Source organism: Apostichopus japonicus, chromosome 12, assembly GCF_037975245.1.
Source record: "Apostichopus japonicus isolate 1M-3 chromosome 12, ASM3797524v1, whole genome shotgun sequence".
NCBI classification, from domain to species: Eukaryota; Metazoa; Echinodermata; class Holothuroidea; order Aspidochirotida; family Stichopodidae; genus Apostichopus; species Apostichopus japonicus.
In genome coordinates this window covers 9008461-9026691 of record NC_092572.1, presented here as the reverse complement: position 1 = coordinate 9026691, position 18231 = coordinate 9008461, and the positions used below count along the sequence as shown (strand labels likewise).

At 36.4% G+C, this 18231-nt stretch overlaps 2 protein-coding genes and 1 long non-coding RNA gene across 3 annotated transcripts in view; 2 read left to right on the top strand and 1 right to left on the bottom strand.

The window, feature by feature from the left end:
- Positions 1-3235: 3235 nt before the first annotated feature.
- On the top strand, positions 3236-8702 carry LOC139977577 (solute carrier family 35 member G1-like). The gene is made up of 2 exons (XM_071986976.1): positions 3236-3500; positions 7462-8702. The coding sequence occupies exon 2, from the start codon at positions 7465-7467 to the stop codon at positions 8539-8541; it is 1077 nt and encodes a 358-aa protein (XP_071843077.1). The 5' UTR covers positions 3236-3500; positions 7462-7464; the 3' UTR covers positions 8542-8702.
- Positions 8703-8965: 263 nt separating this feature from the next.
- LOC139976918 (uncharacterized) overlaps positions 8966-18231 on the top strand; it is a 472282-nt gene continuing 463016 nt past the window's right edge. The window contains exon 1 of the long non-coding RNA XR_011796317.1: positions 8966-9183. This is a non-coding gene — a long non-coding RNA (uncharacterized lncRNA). The remainder of the gene's footprint in view (positions 9184-18231) is intronic.
- Positions 14332-18231, bottom strand: part of LOC139977152 (BOS complex subunit NOMO1-like) — a 34202-nt gene continuing 30302 nt past the window's right edge. Inside the window, exons 27-29 of the mRNA XM_071986305.1 lie at positions 17524-17646; positions 15963-16055; positions 14332-15506 (exon numbers count right to left, since the gene is read on the bottom strand). Coding sequence (XP_071842406.1) covers positions 15315-15506; positions 15963-16055; positions 17524-17646 — 408 coding nt within the window. The 3' untranslated portion in view covers positions 14332-15314. The remainder of the gene's footprint in view (positions 15507-15962; positions 16056-17523; positions 17647-18231) is intronic.

The window sequence follows — 18231 nt, the reverse complement described above, 5'->3', positions numbered from 1 at the left end:
TTCCGGTTAGTAATTTAATTGTTTCCTATAGTTGATGTCACTTGTAAACAAATCATAGCGGTGCGATATTTAAACTGATGTTTAAAGGAAATTCACACGTTAATTTATTTTAAATGGAGTTAACAAATAAACAAATAACCAATTTCCAACGAGACAGAGACAAAGAACGGAAAGAAAAATAATAAAGAAATTAAACAATTTCTGCCAGAACTTTACATGAAAAGTGAAAGTTATAGGCCTATAATTTCGTGACATTGTTTTCTCATGCAGTTTTTACTCGTTTGCAGTGAATTGTAAGTGGGGGGGGGGGGGGTGGTTAGACGTAGCTACAGGGCGTCGAAGAAATGTGGGTGGGTGCAGTTTTGTGAGTAATAAGTTGATGATGTATCGAAACATACTTGGAAAACCTTAAGCATATATTTTAATGTACTTTAAATGTTCTTACAAAATACAATTTCTGTTGTTTTAGTATTTTTGTATTTTTCTTTGTAGCAACTCACTCATTTACTTAAATTGAACTGAACTATGATATGAGTGTGTTTATTTCATTAACGGAATAGGCTAAATGAAGCGTGTAGTTGGATAACACAAGCTCTGTATCATCTATGCATTTTTTAAAAATATTTTAAACTTTAATTTTTTTTATCCCTTTAATTGAGTTTAGATCTGCTGGAAAAGTGGAACCCTAAAACAGTAGGTTTCAGTTACACAATATTTTATATTTTTCTTCGTTTTTGTTTGGTTCTTCTTTATGTTTTGCAAGAGGAACGCTGAGTTTTACCGTCAATCGACCGTGGTTACTCTTTAACTTACGTTTTCAATCCAATTTTTAGCCTTTGAAGAAGATTCTGCTAAGATCGAAACGTCAGGCCAACTTACTTTTACACGTTTTCAATCCACATAGACGCAATGACACTAAAGGATGTTACGTAACAATCTGGCTTGATTACGTAATTGTGTTATAGATTGTAATTTTCTCATACATTGTTTAAACCTGATAAATTCTTAACACACAATAAGAGTAGGAAAAACCAACCTTTAGTTATCAAGATGATTTTGATCGACAACATATATTAGTTAAAAATGCAGTGGCGTACTAAGCGAGGGGGGTGGGTGATCCGCCCCATGTACCAGTCAGGGATCCCGCAAAATATGTAACAAAAAACAATAGGGGAAGTTACGGAACATTCACTAAAGAATGAGAATTCCTAAACATTTAATCAGATGAAAGCTTTGCCAAAGATAGCACCGTTTTGCATCTAAGCCGTGTTGCATAAACAAACATTTCTCAAAGCTATTCCTCCCCCTTAGATCCCTCCCCCCAGGAACGGCATCCCCTGCACGGGGTGACAACGAAAGGGTCCGCCCGGGTGCCAACTATTCTAGGTATGCCACTGCTAATGTTTGACCTTACCCCGCACACACGACCAGTATAGCCTATAACATAATACCGGTGACGTTCTCTTAAACATGATAGGCAACTTCCTCAGTGTATATATATATATATATATATATATATATATATATTTATATATATCTATATATATATATATATATATATATATATATATATATATATATAAATCAAAACGTCTCACTCAGTACAAATACACCCCATATGTTGAAAGAAATGATGGGGTATAAATGCTTCCCAGTCTCATGGTTCTAGTTTGTGACAGATATGCATGCAGGCAGGGGCTTCGAGTGCCAATTCGTGCAATGGGTACATGTGATGTCACCGGTTCCCTTTCTGATGTCTCCATTACTCCTATAAGTATGGCCTATACTATGCAAACTGCCAATCCGCGGTCCACTTCACAATTTTGCACCGACCGTCGGTAAGAGTCACTCCATAGTTTTCCCTTTCGGGAAACCAAAAATAAAAACACAAAAATTTCGATAGAAAGAGAGTACTCTAAGTTTAAAGGATCACTTTACCCTTTAGATCAAGTGACTGGACTATTAAGTCTAGTCTTGATATGTAATAGTCCAATGAAAAAAAAAACGAAACATTTGGATGCAAGCAATGTTTCTTTATAGCTATTTCGGTTTTCAAGATATTAGTCACGTTGAACAAAACTATATTTAATCCCTGGAATGCTCCCTTAAGGTTAACATGAAGATGACGTAGGCTCCTCATTGCAGGCCGTATGTTAATTCATTGTTTTATCAATTCTAATAACTCAACCCAAACATGCTCTTTTTAACTTCATATACCGTACTTCATACGTATCATCCTTGGATGATATTCAACACCATGCGTCCTTGACAGAGTGGTCATGTATTAGACTACATAGTCCAGTCACTTTAACTGATGGATACCAATTGTTTAAAGGGTAATTTCTTTACAATTAAAAGTGTTATAGAAATACAGCCTGTACTAATAGCAGTGGGATGCGCCAGGTCTGCAATATATCAATTAATTTAGCGCCTCAAGTTCTCCTTTAATTAATTTACCTCTTTCACATGTCACGTACTAACAGCCCTTTTCCGATTCATTATACGGATATTCGATATGATCACTTCTACAACATTGATTGTCAATATCTGGTTTAAACATTCTCAGCGTAATATTTCCCATTCTCCAAAAAAAAAAAAAAAAAAAAAAACCGCACAGACTTCACCTAACACGTTACACACGGATGTTTTTCGAAATTTTGGGAAATGCACCTTCTTCAGTGTAGATTGAAGCCCAGTGTCACGTTTGTCATGCTTGGTGATAATTAATTTAAGATTTACAAATTGCGCCCTCTTCTGAGGAAGAGAGGGCTTGACGAAGGGAGGGAGGGATCAATATGGGGAGGATAGAATCATTTCCAGGGAATATGCAAAGTCTCCCCCCCCCCCTAATATTGGGTATGATATGATTTTAAGCTAACTTAAGGAAAAGATGTTATAATCGTTATTTAAATATTCACGAGGTAAGTATTTCATCTATATCTATATTTATATATATATATCAATCTATATATATATCAATCTATATATATATATATACATATATATATATATATATATATATATATATATATATATATATGCATATCATATATGTATATATATATATATATATATATATATATATATATATATATATATGTAGACATAGAATAGATAGATATAGATATATATATATATATATATATATATATATATATATATATATATATATATATATAGATATATATATATAGAGAGAGAGATATATCTATATTTATTATTGCCGGTACTTGGAACCGTGCTATGAAATTATTTTTGATTAGCATGGACGGTAGCAAAAGCGTAGTCACATTCTGTCATCTTTCAGTTCCATCCTCCAATACCCAGACTTGTAGTAGTTACTGCCAACAAGTTCAAATCTACGGGTTTTTATTTAAGCGGTTTAAACGATTTTTAAGTGTGTTGCAGTGTGGTTGTAGTTAGTACCGTAGTCTCTATGGATATTTGGTAAACATAAAACTGCTATCGAGTACCATACTGTAGGGTCTTTTGAACGAAAAGTAAGTACAAAAACGTAATACTAATATCATATCATATCTTATCTTATCTTATCATATATATGTATAATATATATATGTATACATATATATATATATATATATATGTATATATATATATATATATGTATATATATATATATACATATATATATATGTATATACAGATATATATATATATATATATTCATGTATATTATACATATATCTCTATATAGATATGTATATGTAAATGTGTGTGGGTGGGTGTTTGTGTGTCCTATATGTGTGTCTGGTGATCGCTCTAGGAAAGTGTGAAACTTATTGTTTTAACCTCAGGATACTATACTTTGTACTTTTCATTGTTCACCGAGAGTCGAATGTACTATACCGCAATTTCACTTTGAACTATCGAAACTACACTTTTGTACGTATGATTTGCCTTACTGTGATTTTTTTAACACAATTTCGAATGGTATGCATCACTCCTTAGTTCATTGACAGACCATAGTACCCCGCTGAGAGTTTGACCGTCCAGTGCCCGGACATCCTAACTAATTAGGCTAAGTAAACAATGTCCCAAAATGCAGTTACAAGGTTTGATAGGAAGGGATTTGTTTCCTTTCGCTATCAATATTAATAAAGGCAAGACAAACAATATTTATCTTCATTTCTAGAATTTTTTTTGTATAAGGTTTTTATATGAACACAACAGGCGAGGGGGGGGGGGTGGGGAGCGGGGGGGGGGGCTGGTGGTGTGGGAGATACGACAAGCATCGGTAGACACCGCCATTACTATACCGAAGTAACTATTATTATTATTTAAACATTTCTAAAGCGCACATATATTTGTAAAAACATAAGCTATGGCGCTGTACAAACTTAAAAGAGTAAAGGTATAAAACTTAACGAAAATTAAGAAACCATGTTAATCAAAAGAAAGACTGAGGTAAAAATCTTAAAAACAGATAACCCTAAAAGACTAAACAAATCCAATAACGATGGAGAAAATGAAGCGAACTATCGGTAAAATTTATTGAAAAGAGTGGAGCGTATACTTATAATTCAAACACTGTACATTTTTATTATAATCAAAATTAAGGCCGTAAGTCTTTTTTTAGTCCCCCAAAAACCCTGAAAATGTCTGTGTGTATATGGGGGGATGGGGGTGGGGTGGGATTAATTGGAGTGGCCCATAACCCATGGATTCGTGTCTGTTCACATTTCAAACACTGTTTTGAAGTCGCAGGCTTCGGGAATGAAACTTCAACAACCTTGTTTAGTAACATATATGGTCCTCAAATATGTATAAGATAAATCTGGCTTAATAAATAAGTATATCGTTGCAGTACACTTATACAGTGGTTTTTACTGCCAAGATTCTTATATATCTTTAAATTTATATTGATATTTTTCTTGCCGTATTTTTTATCACGCTTTATCGGAATGTGATGGTATGTATTCAATGTATTCCCCGTGGAGATAGATGTCAAATTGAATCCACGGTATGTGCATGTTAATGATAAATATTGAAATCAGTCTCATTGAAGCGAAATACTATAGCAAACGTTTAGAAAATCGCATATGAAGTAGCTGCATACTGTGATATATATATTCTCTTGGTATGAGTATACGAGAAGGTATACAAGCTCCCTTGGTTTGAGTACGAGTACAAGTCCCCATAGTATGAGTACAAGTACGTGTAAAATTTCCCTTGGTATAAATACGAGCACGTATACAAGTTGTCTTGGTATGCGTATGCGTACAATTCCTCTTGGTATGAGTAGTAGTATTTATACACGTTCTCTTGGTATGAGTACGAGAACGTATACAAGCTCTCTTGGTATGTGGGTACGCGTACATATACAAGTTGTCTTGGTATTAGTATGAGTACGTATACAAGCTCACTTGGTATGGGTACGCGTACGCGTACCATTCCCCCTTGGGTATGAGTACAAATACGAGTACAAGGTTTTAAGCGCGAGTATATGTGCAAGTACTAGTAAAGTGTAAGTATATATGAGTGCATACAACCTTGCTAGAATACCAAGAGTACCAAGTAAGGACTCACTGTCAGTCAGTGGCCTATACTACACAAATAATTGTAGTCAGGTCTCATGTATTGTTTATACATTAAGTAAGTGACTGAAGGAGTTTGCTAAAATGGTTTGGAGTCTGTAAAAGGAGGGCTGTTCGATGACCTAATCTGATCAGCAGCCGGAAACCCACTTTTTCAGTATTATTATTATTATTATTTCGAAAATATATTTTCTTTGGTTATTAAACTACCATCGTATAGGCTAGACATATTGGCTACTCTTGGATATCTAGGACAATAAGAAAGTATAAAACCACATCTGATGAGTCACAATTAAAATGAACTACATATAAAAGAGTGACTCACGAGGAGTGGTCTTACTCTAAAACGGGGGTTGGTGGGGTATTGGGTGGGGAAATAGGTGAGGTTATGATATTTCGACACAAAATGAAACATACTTTGCAAACTCCCATATGGACGATATACAGAACAGGATTTCAAAATTGCATGGTTTGGGAAAAAGGGGAGGGACAGATTGCGAATTTTCTCACGACTGATTTAGGTAGGGGAATTATCGGGCTCTAGGTTATCAAAACCTTTTAACGAATGATGGGTGTGGCTGTGGATGTGGGACCGTTGAATACAACCCCATTGAAGGGCGGAGTGGATGAGGGGGAGGGGAGGGGATCTGAGGTCCTATCAGAGACAGTTTCAAAATTTAGAGGTCAACGGGTACATCCTGAGGTTATAAATAAGGCCTATATAGTTACGTCTCAACGCAAGGTTGTGCAAATAAATGCTTTTCAATTTTGAAGAAAATATATATCCCGCGACTGAACGATTTCCTCCAGCCTCCACCCGCCCCCCCCCCCCCCACCGAATGAAGATGGAGGAGGGATACCTCCATCCTCTGCTTTTGCGAATGCAACTGATGCAAATACGATATATAGGCTAACTCGTTCTCACAATATACGCAGCATAATTATGTAGGTTTACATAGAATAACCATATAATTGTAGAATTTTTATATTGTGATTAAAACAACGTAGACTATAGCCTATATAAAAATATGCCATTGTCTGTACAGTCTCTCAGCTGTTCGGATTCATCTATTATAATCTACGTTATAATTTTTGGAACATCTCTTTGAAAATTGAAAACACCAAATGTTAATTATTAGTTTTACTCAATTGAAATATTTACTGTTTGGTTAATGAATGTTTCCACGTGGCATTCGCTGTTAGATCTAGACGGTTAAATGTTGATCCGTTCTTTCGTTTAACAGTCATCAAAGTATATGTACTTATGAATATAGCTTATGTGCACAGGTGTGTACAACATTCGACATTTTGAATGATCTAGTACACGCCCATCCTAATCCTTTTAAACCAATAAACCCATGTCAGGTTGTTATGGAAACCGTTTGGTGATGAATTCAAAACAGTTGTTGATGAACAATTGCCACCAAAAAGATAAAAAAACAAAACATATTGCTCCGTTGAGAGATATCCTAACGAATTAAAACTCATGTCTATATGGTGTGCCATCTAGTAAATCTGACCTAATGTTATATAAAGTGTCATGACAGGATATAAACATAATATTGCACTTTCTCTTTTCTTTCATTTTTATCCATTTTGTTGCCAGGTAGAATGTTGCTCGAAAAATAATGCCATGATTACGTCATGTTAATAAATTCATTATTTTAGATATGAGCTTTACTCGAGACTTTTTAGCTTGTATAATTTGTAGGTGTCTTTTTTTTGGTAGGTTTTGTTTTTTCTGTAGTTGTATATTTTTTCATCCTAAACAGACTACAATCGTCAGTGAAATGAAATAACTCCGATTAAGATCTTTCATACATATTAAATAAAAGATATGTTTCCTGTTTGTTTTCCACGGTTTTAACAACTTTTCTTGTGTGTAGGTGTTTGTGTGTGTCAATAGAACATGGCGATTGATAAGATGGACCAAGAAAAGACTCCACTGCGCACTGGCGAAACCAATACACAACAGGGAAAGACAAAAGAAGACCAAAGAATCGAGAAAAGAAGTTTTCCACTAGAATGTTTGAAACAACTTTATGAACACAGTGCTTTACTGTATTCATTACTCAGCGCATCATGCGCTGTCATCGTTGACATTTCTGTCTTTAAAGCGGGGCAGCACATGCCTGCTATAGAGATACCTCTATGGAACGCCGTTGGTATCACTCTGCTGTCTTTAATTGCGATTCCCATAACGAGACCGGCTTTACCGAGAACATTAAGTGAGATCGCGCATGTTTTGATTGGTGGATTTCTGGTTGGAACGGGATCCATGTTACTATTATTAGCGATTGTTTTAGCTAGTCCAGGAGACGCCATCACGCTTTATTTCACAATGCCCGTTTTCACAACTTTGCTAGGAGCATTATTCTTTAAGGAAGTACCATCGTGTTTACAAGTAGTTCTCGTTGTCTTAGCTGTGCTTGGAGTAACTTTAGTGTCAGGACCGACATTTCTCTTTTCGGACACAACCGAGAAAGAGACAGAGAAAAATTACTTATATGGGCTGATGTTAGCTATTGCCAGTGCAGTTGTGACGTCATCTGGCCTAGTTGCATACCGACAACTTTCGAAAAAGCACGAAACGTTGCCATATTTACCGATTTTGTTACAAGGAATCAGCGGTTTAACGATCAGCGCCATCTTATGTGGCTTATACGTGCAGTTCACTCTACCGAAAACGGTTTTGGACACCGTGGTTATCACATCTAATGGGTTTCTCAGCTTTTGTTCAGGTATGGCGATATATTTTGCGCTGAAATTAGCTAACGCATCCTACGTCACAATTGCTATGACGTCAGAGGTGCTTTTAGCCTTTATTGCGCAATATCTATTCTTTAATTTATTGCCGACTTGGAATTCAGTGATTGGAGCTATCGTCATTACCATAACTTGTATTGGTTTAACACTAATTCATCAGTGTGACTCAACGACGCAAGAAAACCAAGACCAAACGGCGCCTTTACTACAACTTGAGTAAGGAAAAGAGAAGATTCCCCTAATTGGAGTGACGTCACTAAAATGTGTAGATTACCGGTAGATTGTTGTCATATAATGAGAATAAAATTGACTAAAATTAATGGGAAAGAAAATCTGTAAAAAAAGAATTTGATAAAATTTCAGTGGATCTGAGAATATATATATATATATATACATTTTTTTTTTGGGGGGGGGGGGTTATTTCATCAAGGCACATTGCAGAAATGCTATCATTTACAATATTAGTAGTATTTAGATGCTTAACGGATGACTTTAAGGCAGCGTTTTAGTTATTGATATGTCATATAGACCAAGGAAAAAGGAAACATTTTGAGTGCAAGCAATGTTCCTGCAAGATACCGTAAGATATATGATAAATCTCTGGGAATTCCCCTTTAAGGCTTAAGTCATGATGACGTCATCTCCGCATTATGTTTTTTTAACTTCATATAAAAACAACAGAACACACGTGGATGATATTTAACAACATATATGTGATTGACAAAGTTTTTAAAGTAGGCCATAAAAGTCTTATGTTTACGTAATTAAGTTTTGTGTTGCATCTGAGGAACTGACCAATTGGTCTCTCTCTGTTAGATTATATAGTCCAGTCACTTTAATTGATGAACCACACCTGTTTGAGGTGGCATGCTCCTATTAGAGTCTATATCCATCCGCTCGATTGTTCTCAGGAAAAGTGCCAAAAAGCAGCAGGAGAACATCTTTTTTGACCTGTTACCAATCATGATCTAGTTTTTTGTGGCTTGCATGTTGAAGTGTATGAATGGAAGTACATGTGGTGAGAAAATTGGGTCAATTGAGGCAAGTTTAGACCCCTACAGGCCTCCCATGAGCAGCGTAGGAAAATTGTTTACTACTGAGTGAAGAGGTTTGTTTACAAGTGACAAAAACTTCCGGCTCGAATAGCAAAACTCTACATGGTCACGATACGGAAAATTGATAGTGCCATGAAAGGCCAACTTGTCAGCTATCCGGTGATGGGTAGCGTTTAGCTAGTGAAAACTTCTATCTAGACTTAGAGACCACATTACTTTTGTGATTTAGTGTGTAAGTCAATGGTGCATTTAATGGGCGTATATACTACCTTTGAAAGGCCACTTGACAAATAAAAGGTGTTTAGCAAATATAACCTGTACTGGTAGCAGTGTACTTGTATGGTCTAGAGCAGGGGTTCCCTAACTGGGGTTGCATGAACCCCCAGGGGGTGCGTGAGTCCATCCCAGGGGGTTCGTAAGACATTCATGAAAGTTAAAACTAGAGTACTTTTGTTGAACTAAAATCTGATATATCATATAATTTATTAATGTACAAAAGTCGTACCTATCGACAAACTATATAATATAGTTGCGAGCGCCGGTTTGTGACAGCACCCTATGGGAAGTCCCTATGGGGACACGTTGTTGTGGTCCACTGTGGTGCCCCAGGGGAGATTATTTTAATTGTGCATACGTTGGTGTGTAGGTGTGACAAGTTACCAATGACCAGGGTTAAGTTGTAAAGTTGTGTGAGAGGGCTTTGGCCTTGAACAAGACTGTAAACCTAAAATAATAATAATAATAATAAATAATAAGTATCAACAGTTAATTAACAGTTACTGTAATATACGTGAACGTTGCATGAAACGGAAACCCCAACAATTTCAGGCGTCTTGAACTCAATAATCTTCAATTTATCCTTGTCTTTACTAAATATAGTTTCTAGGCTAAGCTGCCAAATTCTTAATCATCCACGCTGATTCATCAAGTTAAAACTTTAAAGGAACATCATAAACACGCTTCATAATCAATGGTTCGGTTAGTCTAGACTATACATTAATCAAATTTATGGTTAATAAATTTACTGGCAATGATTCTCATATATATACATATACATTTATAGTAATGGCATACTCTCTGTGCTTCCTGGTTGAATTAATAGATAAGTCGGCTACATATCGGCATACCTCCTGTTTTGTTCTTCTTGTTTTACTTTGTTAGTATATTTTCGCCTGTAGCAATTAAGTGATGATTTAAGCCTGATCATAGCGGGACTTGGTGGGGGTGGGATGCTAAAGTCAAAAGAATGAAGTGTCGTTGTCGTTCCCGCCTGCGGCAGCGCCATCTTGAAAATTCCTTGCTGTGAAAATTATGGTGGATATGCCCTCCCCCACCCCACCCCCTCCCTCGTCGGGGTTCTGTGTTGTAACATAATTCTAGTGTATATAAGTATATACACTTTTCCTGGGGCGGAATGATGTTTAAAATGCGACCGCGCATTTACCGCTCGAAAGTTAATAACACCCTTTTTAGCAAAAAGACTGGAAAACAGTGTGTTAACTTTATAGTTACATCAATGTATAATTTGCCTTCGGCGTCTCGCACCCAGCGACGGACTGGTTCAGAACCAGTTAATTAACTTGCCAATTCATCAATGCGCGTCTCACCAACGTTGCATTCATTAACATTATGTTATATTTGAACGTCCCTCAAAATAAATTAATGAAGTTTGATTTTGGTTTTTAATCATTAGCAAATTAGACCCCCAATACAGATAAGATAGTATTGAAGGTATACAACGTACCATTCTGTTAGTTAATTAATGATCTAGACATGTAAATATACATTGGTTTTATTTTTTTTATTAGCCTATAATGTATTATTTCTCGTTGCCAATATAAAACAAAAATATAGAAAGATAACAAGTCATATACAGCGAATGGATCACAACCAAATCATTCTAATCAAATATATTTTATATATAGCCAAAAAAATGACTGGAATATATTTTTTAACCAAATCTAATTAAAAATAAAACGCTGTAAATTTTGAAATTTTAAAATCTAGAGAGAAATGTTACATGTTTAAATAAAATACGTGTTGACTATTTATAGGAGGGTTGATTTGCGCCACCAGTGTGTGTGATCGTATTTATACAATTCCTTCAGCAGTTTATCGATACGAATTCCTCTTAAAACTTCAGTGTCTTTTATGTATATCTGTTTGATAACGGTATTACGCACGTGAATGCGGTTTCTAACTTAAAACAGACAATGTTGTTTTGGCTTGCTTTAACAATGGACATTAATTGCTAGTACTCTTCACAAATTAGATAAACTGGCTGGGATAATATGAACTTTGTAGATACCTCAATAAGTGAATTGAACTAATTTTAGAAGCAAATAAGCCTACACAATTAACAGAGGCAGCGGTTTCATTAGCAACCGTTAATTGCCAATTAACATAACTCGTTTTTTTTTCATTTTAGTGAGGCATAAATTGAAGGGCAGTTTATATCCAATAGAAAAAAAAATTGCATTTCCATCAGCACAAAAAAAAAGCGCTCGCATATATATAAAGAACACATCGTATGGAAATTTTTCTAGTGAAGGTACAGGTATAATTGGATTGGAGATATTAGCACGCATTAGGGTACTATTTCTAAACAAGACATTGACAGTCTGTTGTTAACTACATTCAGGTTGGTGCTGAATATATAATATATTGCTTTAAGTGTTTGGTAGAAAATGAATATGTTCAAAATAACACGAGTGTATATTTGATTTTACTACTACTGTGCCGTCAACAGGCCTACATATAATGATCAATCATTGTACACGGTAAACAGCTACCGGTATATGTTCACAGAAAGACCGGTAGCTGAATCATTGTTTACTTAATATGGGAACGTGTACGATATTTTTTATATATAAAGCACACACAAATACGCGAAGAGAAAAATGTAATATAGTGTCTATATAATGGTTTGATGTAAAGTAAACGTTATATCGCGATCACACAAGTGTGCATGTCGTATACAGAAAATTGTATGGAATAGAAAAGGCCGTTTTTCTCCTGTAGTCAAACAGGATCATTAGCCTATATAAGTTCGCGCAATTGTCTCGTCGGGTACCCTGATCGTTTGTCAACCCCCTCCCCCACCATCCTTCCCCATGTCCCACCCATCCCACCCCCAGAAACATGTAAGCCCATTGCAGCATAGAAACTTATTCGTATTTCATCGTTCTGACCATGGTCCATTAACAACAAGGTGGAAAACAAATCCGCACTATTAATACAGTATTTTCGTAGGCGAAAGGTATAGGCTACAGCATGGCACCACCGTAGAACTGGTTTAAATCCATTATCCGGGGTCATGCGTTACAGTTATTCCACTGTGCCCCATTAAACTACTAAAAGACCCGCCCGATGCTCTATCCCGGAAATCTGAAATGGGACAACTGCAGGGAGCTAACACAGTTCCCCCGGAATAATGGACAGAGGTGTAGGACCGGACTAAATTGGGAAAGTCATAAAAAAAAAAAATAGATATGATGATGTCAAATCAAATTAAATCCAAATAAAATAGGTTTAGGCTAGTAGGTCACATCGGAATTCATTTTACCATGAGGAAGTGATATATATGTATATATATATATATATATATATATATATATATATATATATATATATATATATATATACATACCAATGAAATGTGCTAGAAGCGAAACAGACTGAATATAGCCTGTACATGACCTGCGTATAGCCTGTACATTACCTGCGTATAGCCTGTACATAACCTGTAAATAATATGTATAGCATCAGTAGCATGTACATAACCTGTGTATAGCCTGTACAGACCTGTCAACCTGTACAGGTTGACAGGTATGTACAGGCTATTGACCCCAAAATAGGGAGAATAACATTTTTCAGTGCTAAAAAATAGGGAGAACAAGGGGAAAATAGGGAGGTTGGTAATTTTCAACTGAAATGATATAAATACTCCTAAATAAGTAGTCAACTTATGCAATACAGTGAGAGAATCATCCAATCAGTGTTTCTTGTTGTAGTTTACAGCACCTTGCTTCGCTTTCTACAGGGTTTCTTTAGTAGACTTCCATTTGAAACAGTGGAGTCTGGGTACTGTGACTTCATGGCTAGTATGCTAGATAGTCCCATCAAGCTTGAGACTTGACTGACTGTCTGTCTTGTGAACTATACTGAATAGCCTTTCCCGTGTTCAGCGTTACTGTGGGGAATTACTAATAATTAGTATGCACAGGACTAACTGTTGGCTATTTTCAGAAATGTCGCAAGTGATGAAACATTTAAAAACCGGGAGAATAGAATATGACACCGGGAGATTTGATGGGTCGGCCTGTACATGACCTGTGTTTAGTCTGTATATAGCTTGTCCATAACCTGTGTCTGTATCACTTGTACATAACCTGTGTATAGCCCTGTACATAACCTGTATATAGCCTGTCAAACTATCAACTGATAATACCTGGTACAAAAACACAAACAGACCAAAATAAAAAAAACAAACAAACATATGCACCAGCTTCACTGTTTTTATAAATGATTACCCTTAATCATAATGTGTATTTGACGATTCAATTTGACTTACATTTGGTGAAATTTTGAAAAAAAAGTGAAAGAAACGAAAAAAAAAAAAAACCCAACAAAGAAACTAAAACACAACTGTTACAATCTTAACCATGATCCTTACCTCAAACAAAATCACAAACATGTTTTTATTTTTCCCATCAAATTATGATGAGCAATTGTCATCAATGTATTTCCCCAAGAGACGATTGTTCTATTAATGCACATGTTATAAATCACCAATGTTTCATTTCAACATTGATACATTATTGCATGATAAAATGAATACAACACAAAACATTAAAAAAAAAAAAAGACATAACAATGAATTGGATTGTACCCTTGGTGTTGTTATTTCTCTTGTATAACAATAAGTGTCAAGTCCTGCTTTAGTAAATAATCTGTTAAAATGTGCCCTATCTCCCTCTCTCTATTGATAAACTATGGATACACCGAAGATTACAAACTCGGTTAAATACGACACAATGAATTACAAAAAATAGACTCCTGGCCAGGAGACTAAAAGAAGCAAAAAACATTTAGAAAACATGTTTGCTTAGTGGAACCTCTCATATCAATTGATTATCACCCTCCACCACACTGTTCTACACTCTCCCCACCCCTACCACACCCCTGACTCCCCCTAACTAAAATCGTTTGGGTCTTCTCATTGTACCACAAAGCTTCCACTTTTGAGATACTTTCCGGATAAAAGATCAATTTATAGATTGTGGATTTTGATAGTTACACACGCTGCTTTGCTGTCTCCCCTTTCATGTTGTCTATTTATATTACAAAAAAATTTGGAAAATTTATGACAGCTAGATTTTTTATAATTGTCTAATCTGTTAAAAATTATACATCTCCATCTTGGCGGCTTGATCCTCAAAGCTTAATATAACTCATATATTGCTTTAAAATTCATACATTACATGTTCAAGTGATTATGTTTTCCCATCCAATTACCCATCAAATGAAAGCTATTATCCACATTTAATCCTTTACCCTTACATACGTTTTGATTTTTTTGTACAATCAATCTTTCAACATGATACATATTCAGTTGTTACTCATACATATTCAAATTTCTTAAATTGACAAATTTTTCCCCCCCAAATAATAGGGCTTCATTTATCTCTGTCCTCAATAAAAGCCTTCACTGATAATCTTCCATTCTTCAAAAGGGCCCTTCTTTTTCCATCCTTCCATCAATCTTTTTTTAATCTCCTCTTTCACCGCATCTCGTTTCAAATCCTCCAGGAAATGTTCGCGCTCATCCATTCTTTCTTCTGCTCCACTTCCACCGTCTCTTCCTTCTCCTCCTACATACGGACGAGGACCCCTCCGACCCGGTCTGCCTCATCATCTCTCTGCAGGTCATCGCTTCTCACGCTTTCCTGACTTTAGCTTTCTTTTTCTGCTTGAGGCTATCCTCTGGAGCGAAGACCGACATATCTATGGGGGGCTGCGGGGCGGGTGCGCTGCTGGGAGCGGGAGCTGATGGCCTGTAGGAGGAGGTGGCGGCCGCCGTGGTCGACTTCACTGTCTGTTGGATCTTCTGTAGCACTAGAGGTAAAATCTGTGACAGAAGAAAAATCAATGGGTGTACTTTTTTAATTCGACCTCATCACTTATGGAATAGAGCAAGCAATGGTGAAGAAGCTCACACAATCTGACACTATCATAAAAACCAGATTATGGGTAGGGGTGCAACCATATATACTTTGGGGGGTGGTAGGGGGATCTACCCCTTCCACCCTTAACACCAACACCGGCGGACAGAATATTTCAGAATAGCAACTTGTGTAGGATACACGAGTATACAACATGTGCGTGCGATACCACCTAACCAGTCGAAAATTCTACAACACTGTTTCAAAAGTTGCAAAAGAAAGAACCATTTTGTATCTAAGCACCATTCCAATTGACTAAATTATCTCAAAGAGGTGTGGGGAGGGGGAGAGGAGGGTGAGAGGAAGGTGAGAGGGGAGGTTCACCTCTTAGAGGTAACAGACAGCAAATTAAAACCACTTACCTTATTATGATTAAATACAACTATCACAAAAGCCACTAGTAAAGGCAGCGCTAGATAAGATCCCTGGGCTATCTCCTGCTCAACAGACTTCCTCTGAAATAACAAAAACAAAGGAGACCAGTGATTTTAATCTGACGCACTGACAAGGCAGAGCTATAATGGAATATTCCAGTAGCAGACAATGAGGCAGAGCTATAATGTTATATTCCAGTAGCAGACAATGAGGCAGAGCTATAATGGAATATTCCAGTAGCAGACAATGAGGCAGAGCTATAATGGTATATTCCAGTAGCAGACAACGAGGCAGAGCTATAATGGAATATTCCAGTAGCAGACAATGAGGCAGAGCTATAATGGAATATTCCAAATGGCAAACGACGGAGTAATAATTGGGATATTCCGGAAGCAGGCAAGATAACACTATCTTGAAGAGATAAATATTCCTCACACTGATGGCTGCAAATCTCAGTTCGATATACCTTGTCCTTAACTTGAGATATGTATGTATGTATTTTAGATCCTCCTGCAAGCAAGAACTCGCGAAGAAGCCTCATTGGCTTATCAAAGCCGCAAGCTGACCGAAGTCAGTCTCTTAAATTCATATTTAACGTCCATGATTATGAATTGTCAACAACTCTGTAACTGGATGACATATATTAATCTTGGAGTGACTCGAACTGGGGACCTTATGATTGGAAGGCACCGGCGTTAACCACTGAGCCAACACTCCATATGGGAGATACTGTTGATTGAATGGCACCTATTTGGACAGGCTATATATCCCCCTCTGATACTTCTGGAGGTCGATCATCGTAGGTGGTCTTTGACGTCACAAAGTTTGGGTCTCTTCACAAGCTTTTTTTCTCCTATGACAAACTTTTTGTTGAAATTTATCGGTGAATTTTTACATTTGGAATATTTGCTAACTACAAGCTCTCAATGTTCTCTGTAGTTTTATTAATTAACATGAAAGTGCATCTTCTATTTGTAGAGAAATTGTTCTTTTCCTCTGTAAAATAAATGATTGAAATATGATATTTAAGGGAAAACAAAGACATTTTTGACATGCAGTGTAAACTGTTTTGCGACAGTATTATTTTCTCCGTGGACAAATAATTGAAAAATTTTGGAAGAAAAAACAAAAGCCATTTTCAGTTTAGTTGCGATGAAAACATCATCCTCTCTGATGAGGCCTGACCCATTAATGAAAACAACACAACACAAAACAATTAGAGCATATTTGGAAAACCATTGACTCAGACACTAATGACTTAAATTTGTTATGTTAAAGTTATTGAACTAGTAATTGAATAGTCAGTGAGATGGCAATTAACTAGCAACCTTTGGGCGGCGGGCGTTCCAGTGTGACTCGCTGAATGCTCCAGTTTTGTTCTTCAAAGGAAACTGGACGTCTAGTTGGGTCAACAACGGTTGTTTAGATCTTCGAGCCTTCCCTTACCAAGGGACCTGTATGATTTGCATGTTGACCATAAAAGTTACTAAACCTTACTTTTGGATTTTTGAAAAAGGAGGAGAGAAAGAGAGTCTATGTTTTCTTTACCTCAGGTGTGAAAGGTAACGTTATATGCTTGTAGTAGCCGTCGGCCGTGCTGAAGGAAGCCTCGGGTAGAATGTACGTATGTGTGGACTTGGACAAACTCGATTCCAAACGGATCCGATACCTCTGAAAATGATGACAAAATGGATATAGAAAAATATATTAAGAAAATTGGAAATGTGTCAACATGACCATTCTTTTTAAATTTTAATCTGGCATTATTAGAAAATAATGAATAATGATGTAAAATAGGTCAGAATGAAGGTCAGACAGTGAACAGCAAAATATTTGAAGTTTTTGATTTTTTGAGGTCAGCTATTTGGCTAAATGCTGCCATCTTTTACAGGGATGACATGCAGGGGAGGAAGGAGAGGGTGGGGAAGTGACCAATTTGGGAAGGAGAGGGGAGACCATAATAAAGACACAGAACTAACATATCCTCTTTCAGTACTCTCAATTACAGTGTCTGATCACATGGGATACACTTAAAAGCCTCAACACGTAGTCAATCTTGACGGTCTAAACTATCCCTCTTTTTCACGTACTTATCCTGTTGTCATCAACAGTCACAAAATCGTGACTATCTACTTTTTTTCACTCCAAAATTTTTTGCCCGTTTCAAACGATCTCGCCGACGAAAAAATTCAAACAAAACATCGATTTACCATCAAAAAGTTACTCAGATGCATTCGAGGGCGGATGTGTCGACTA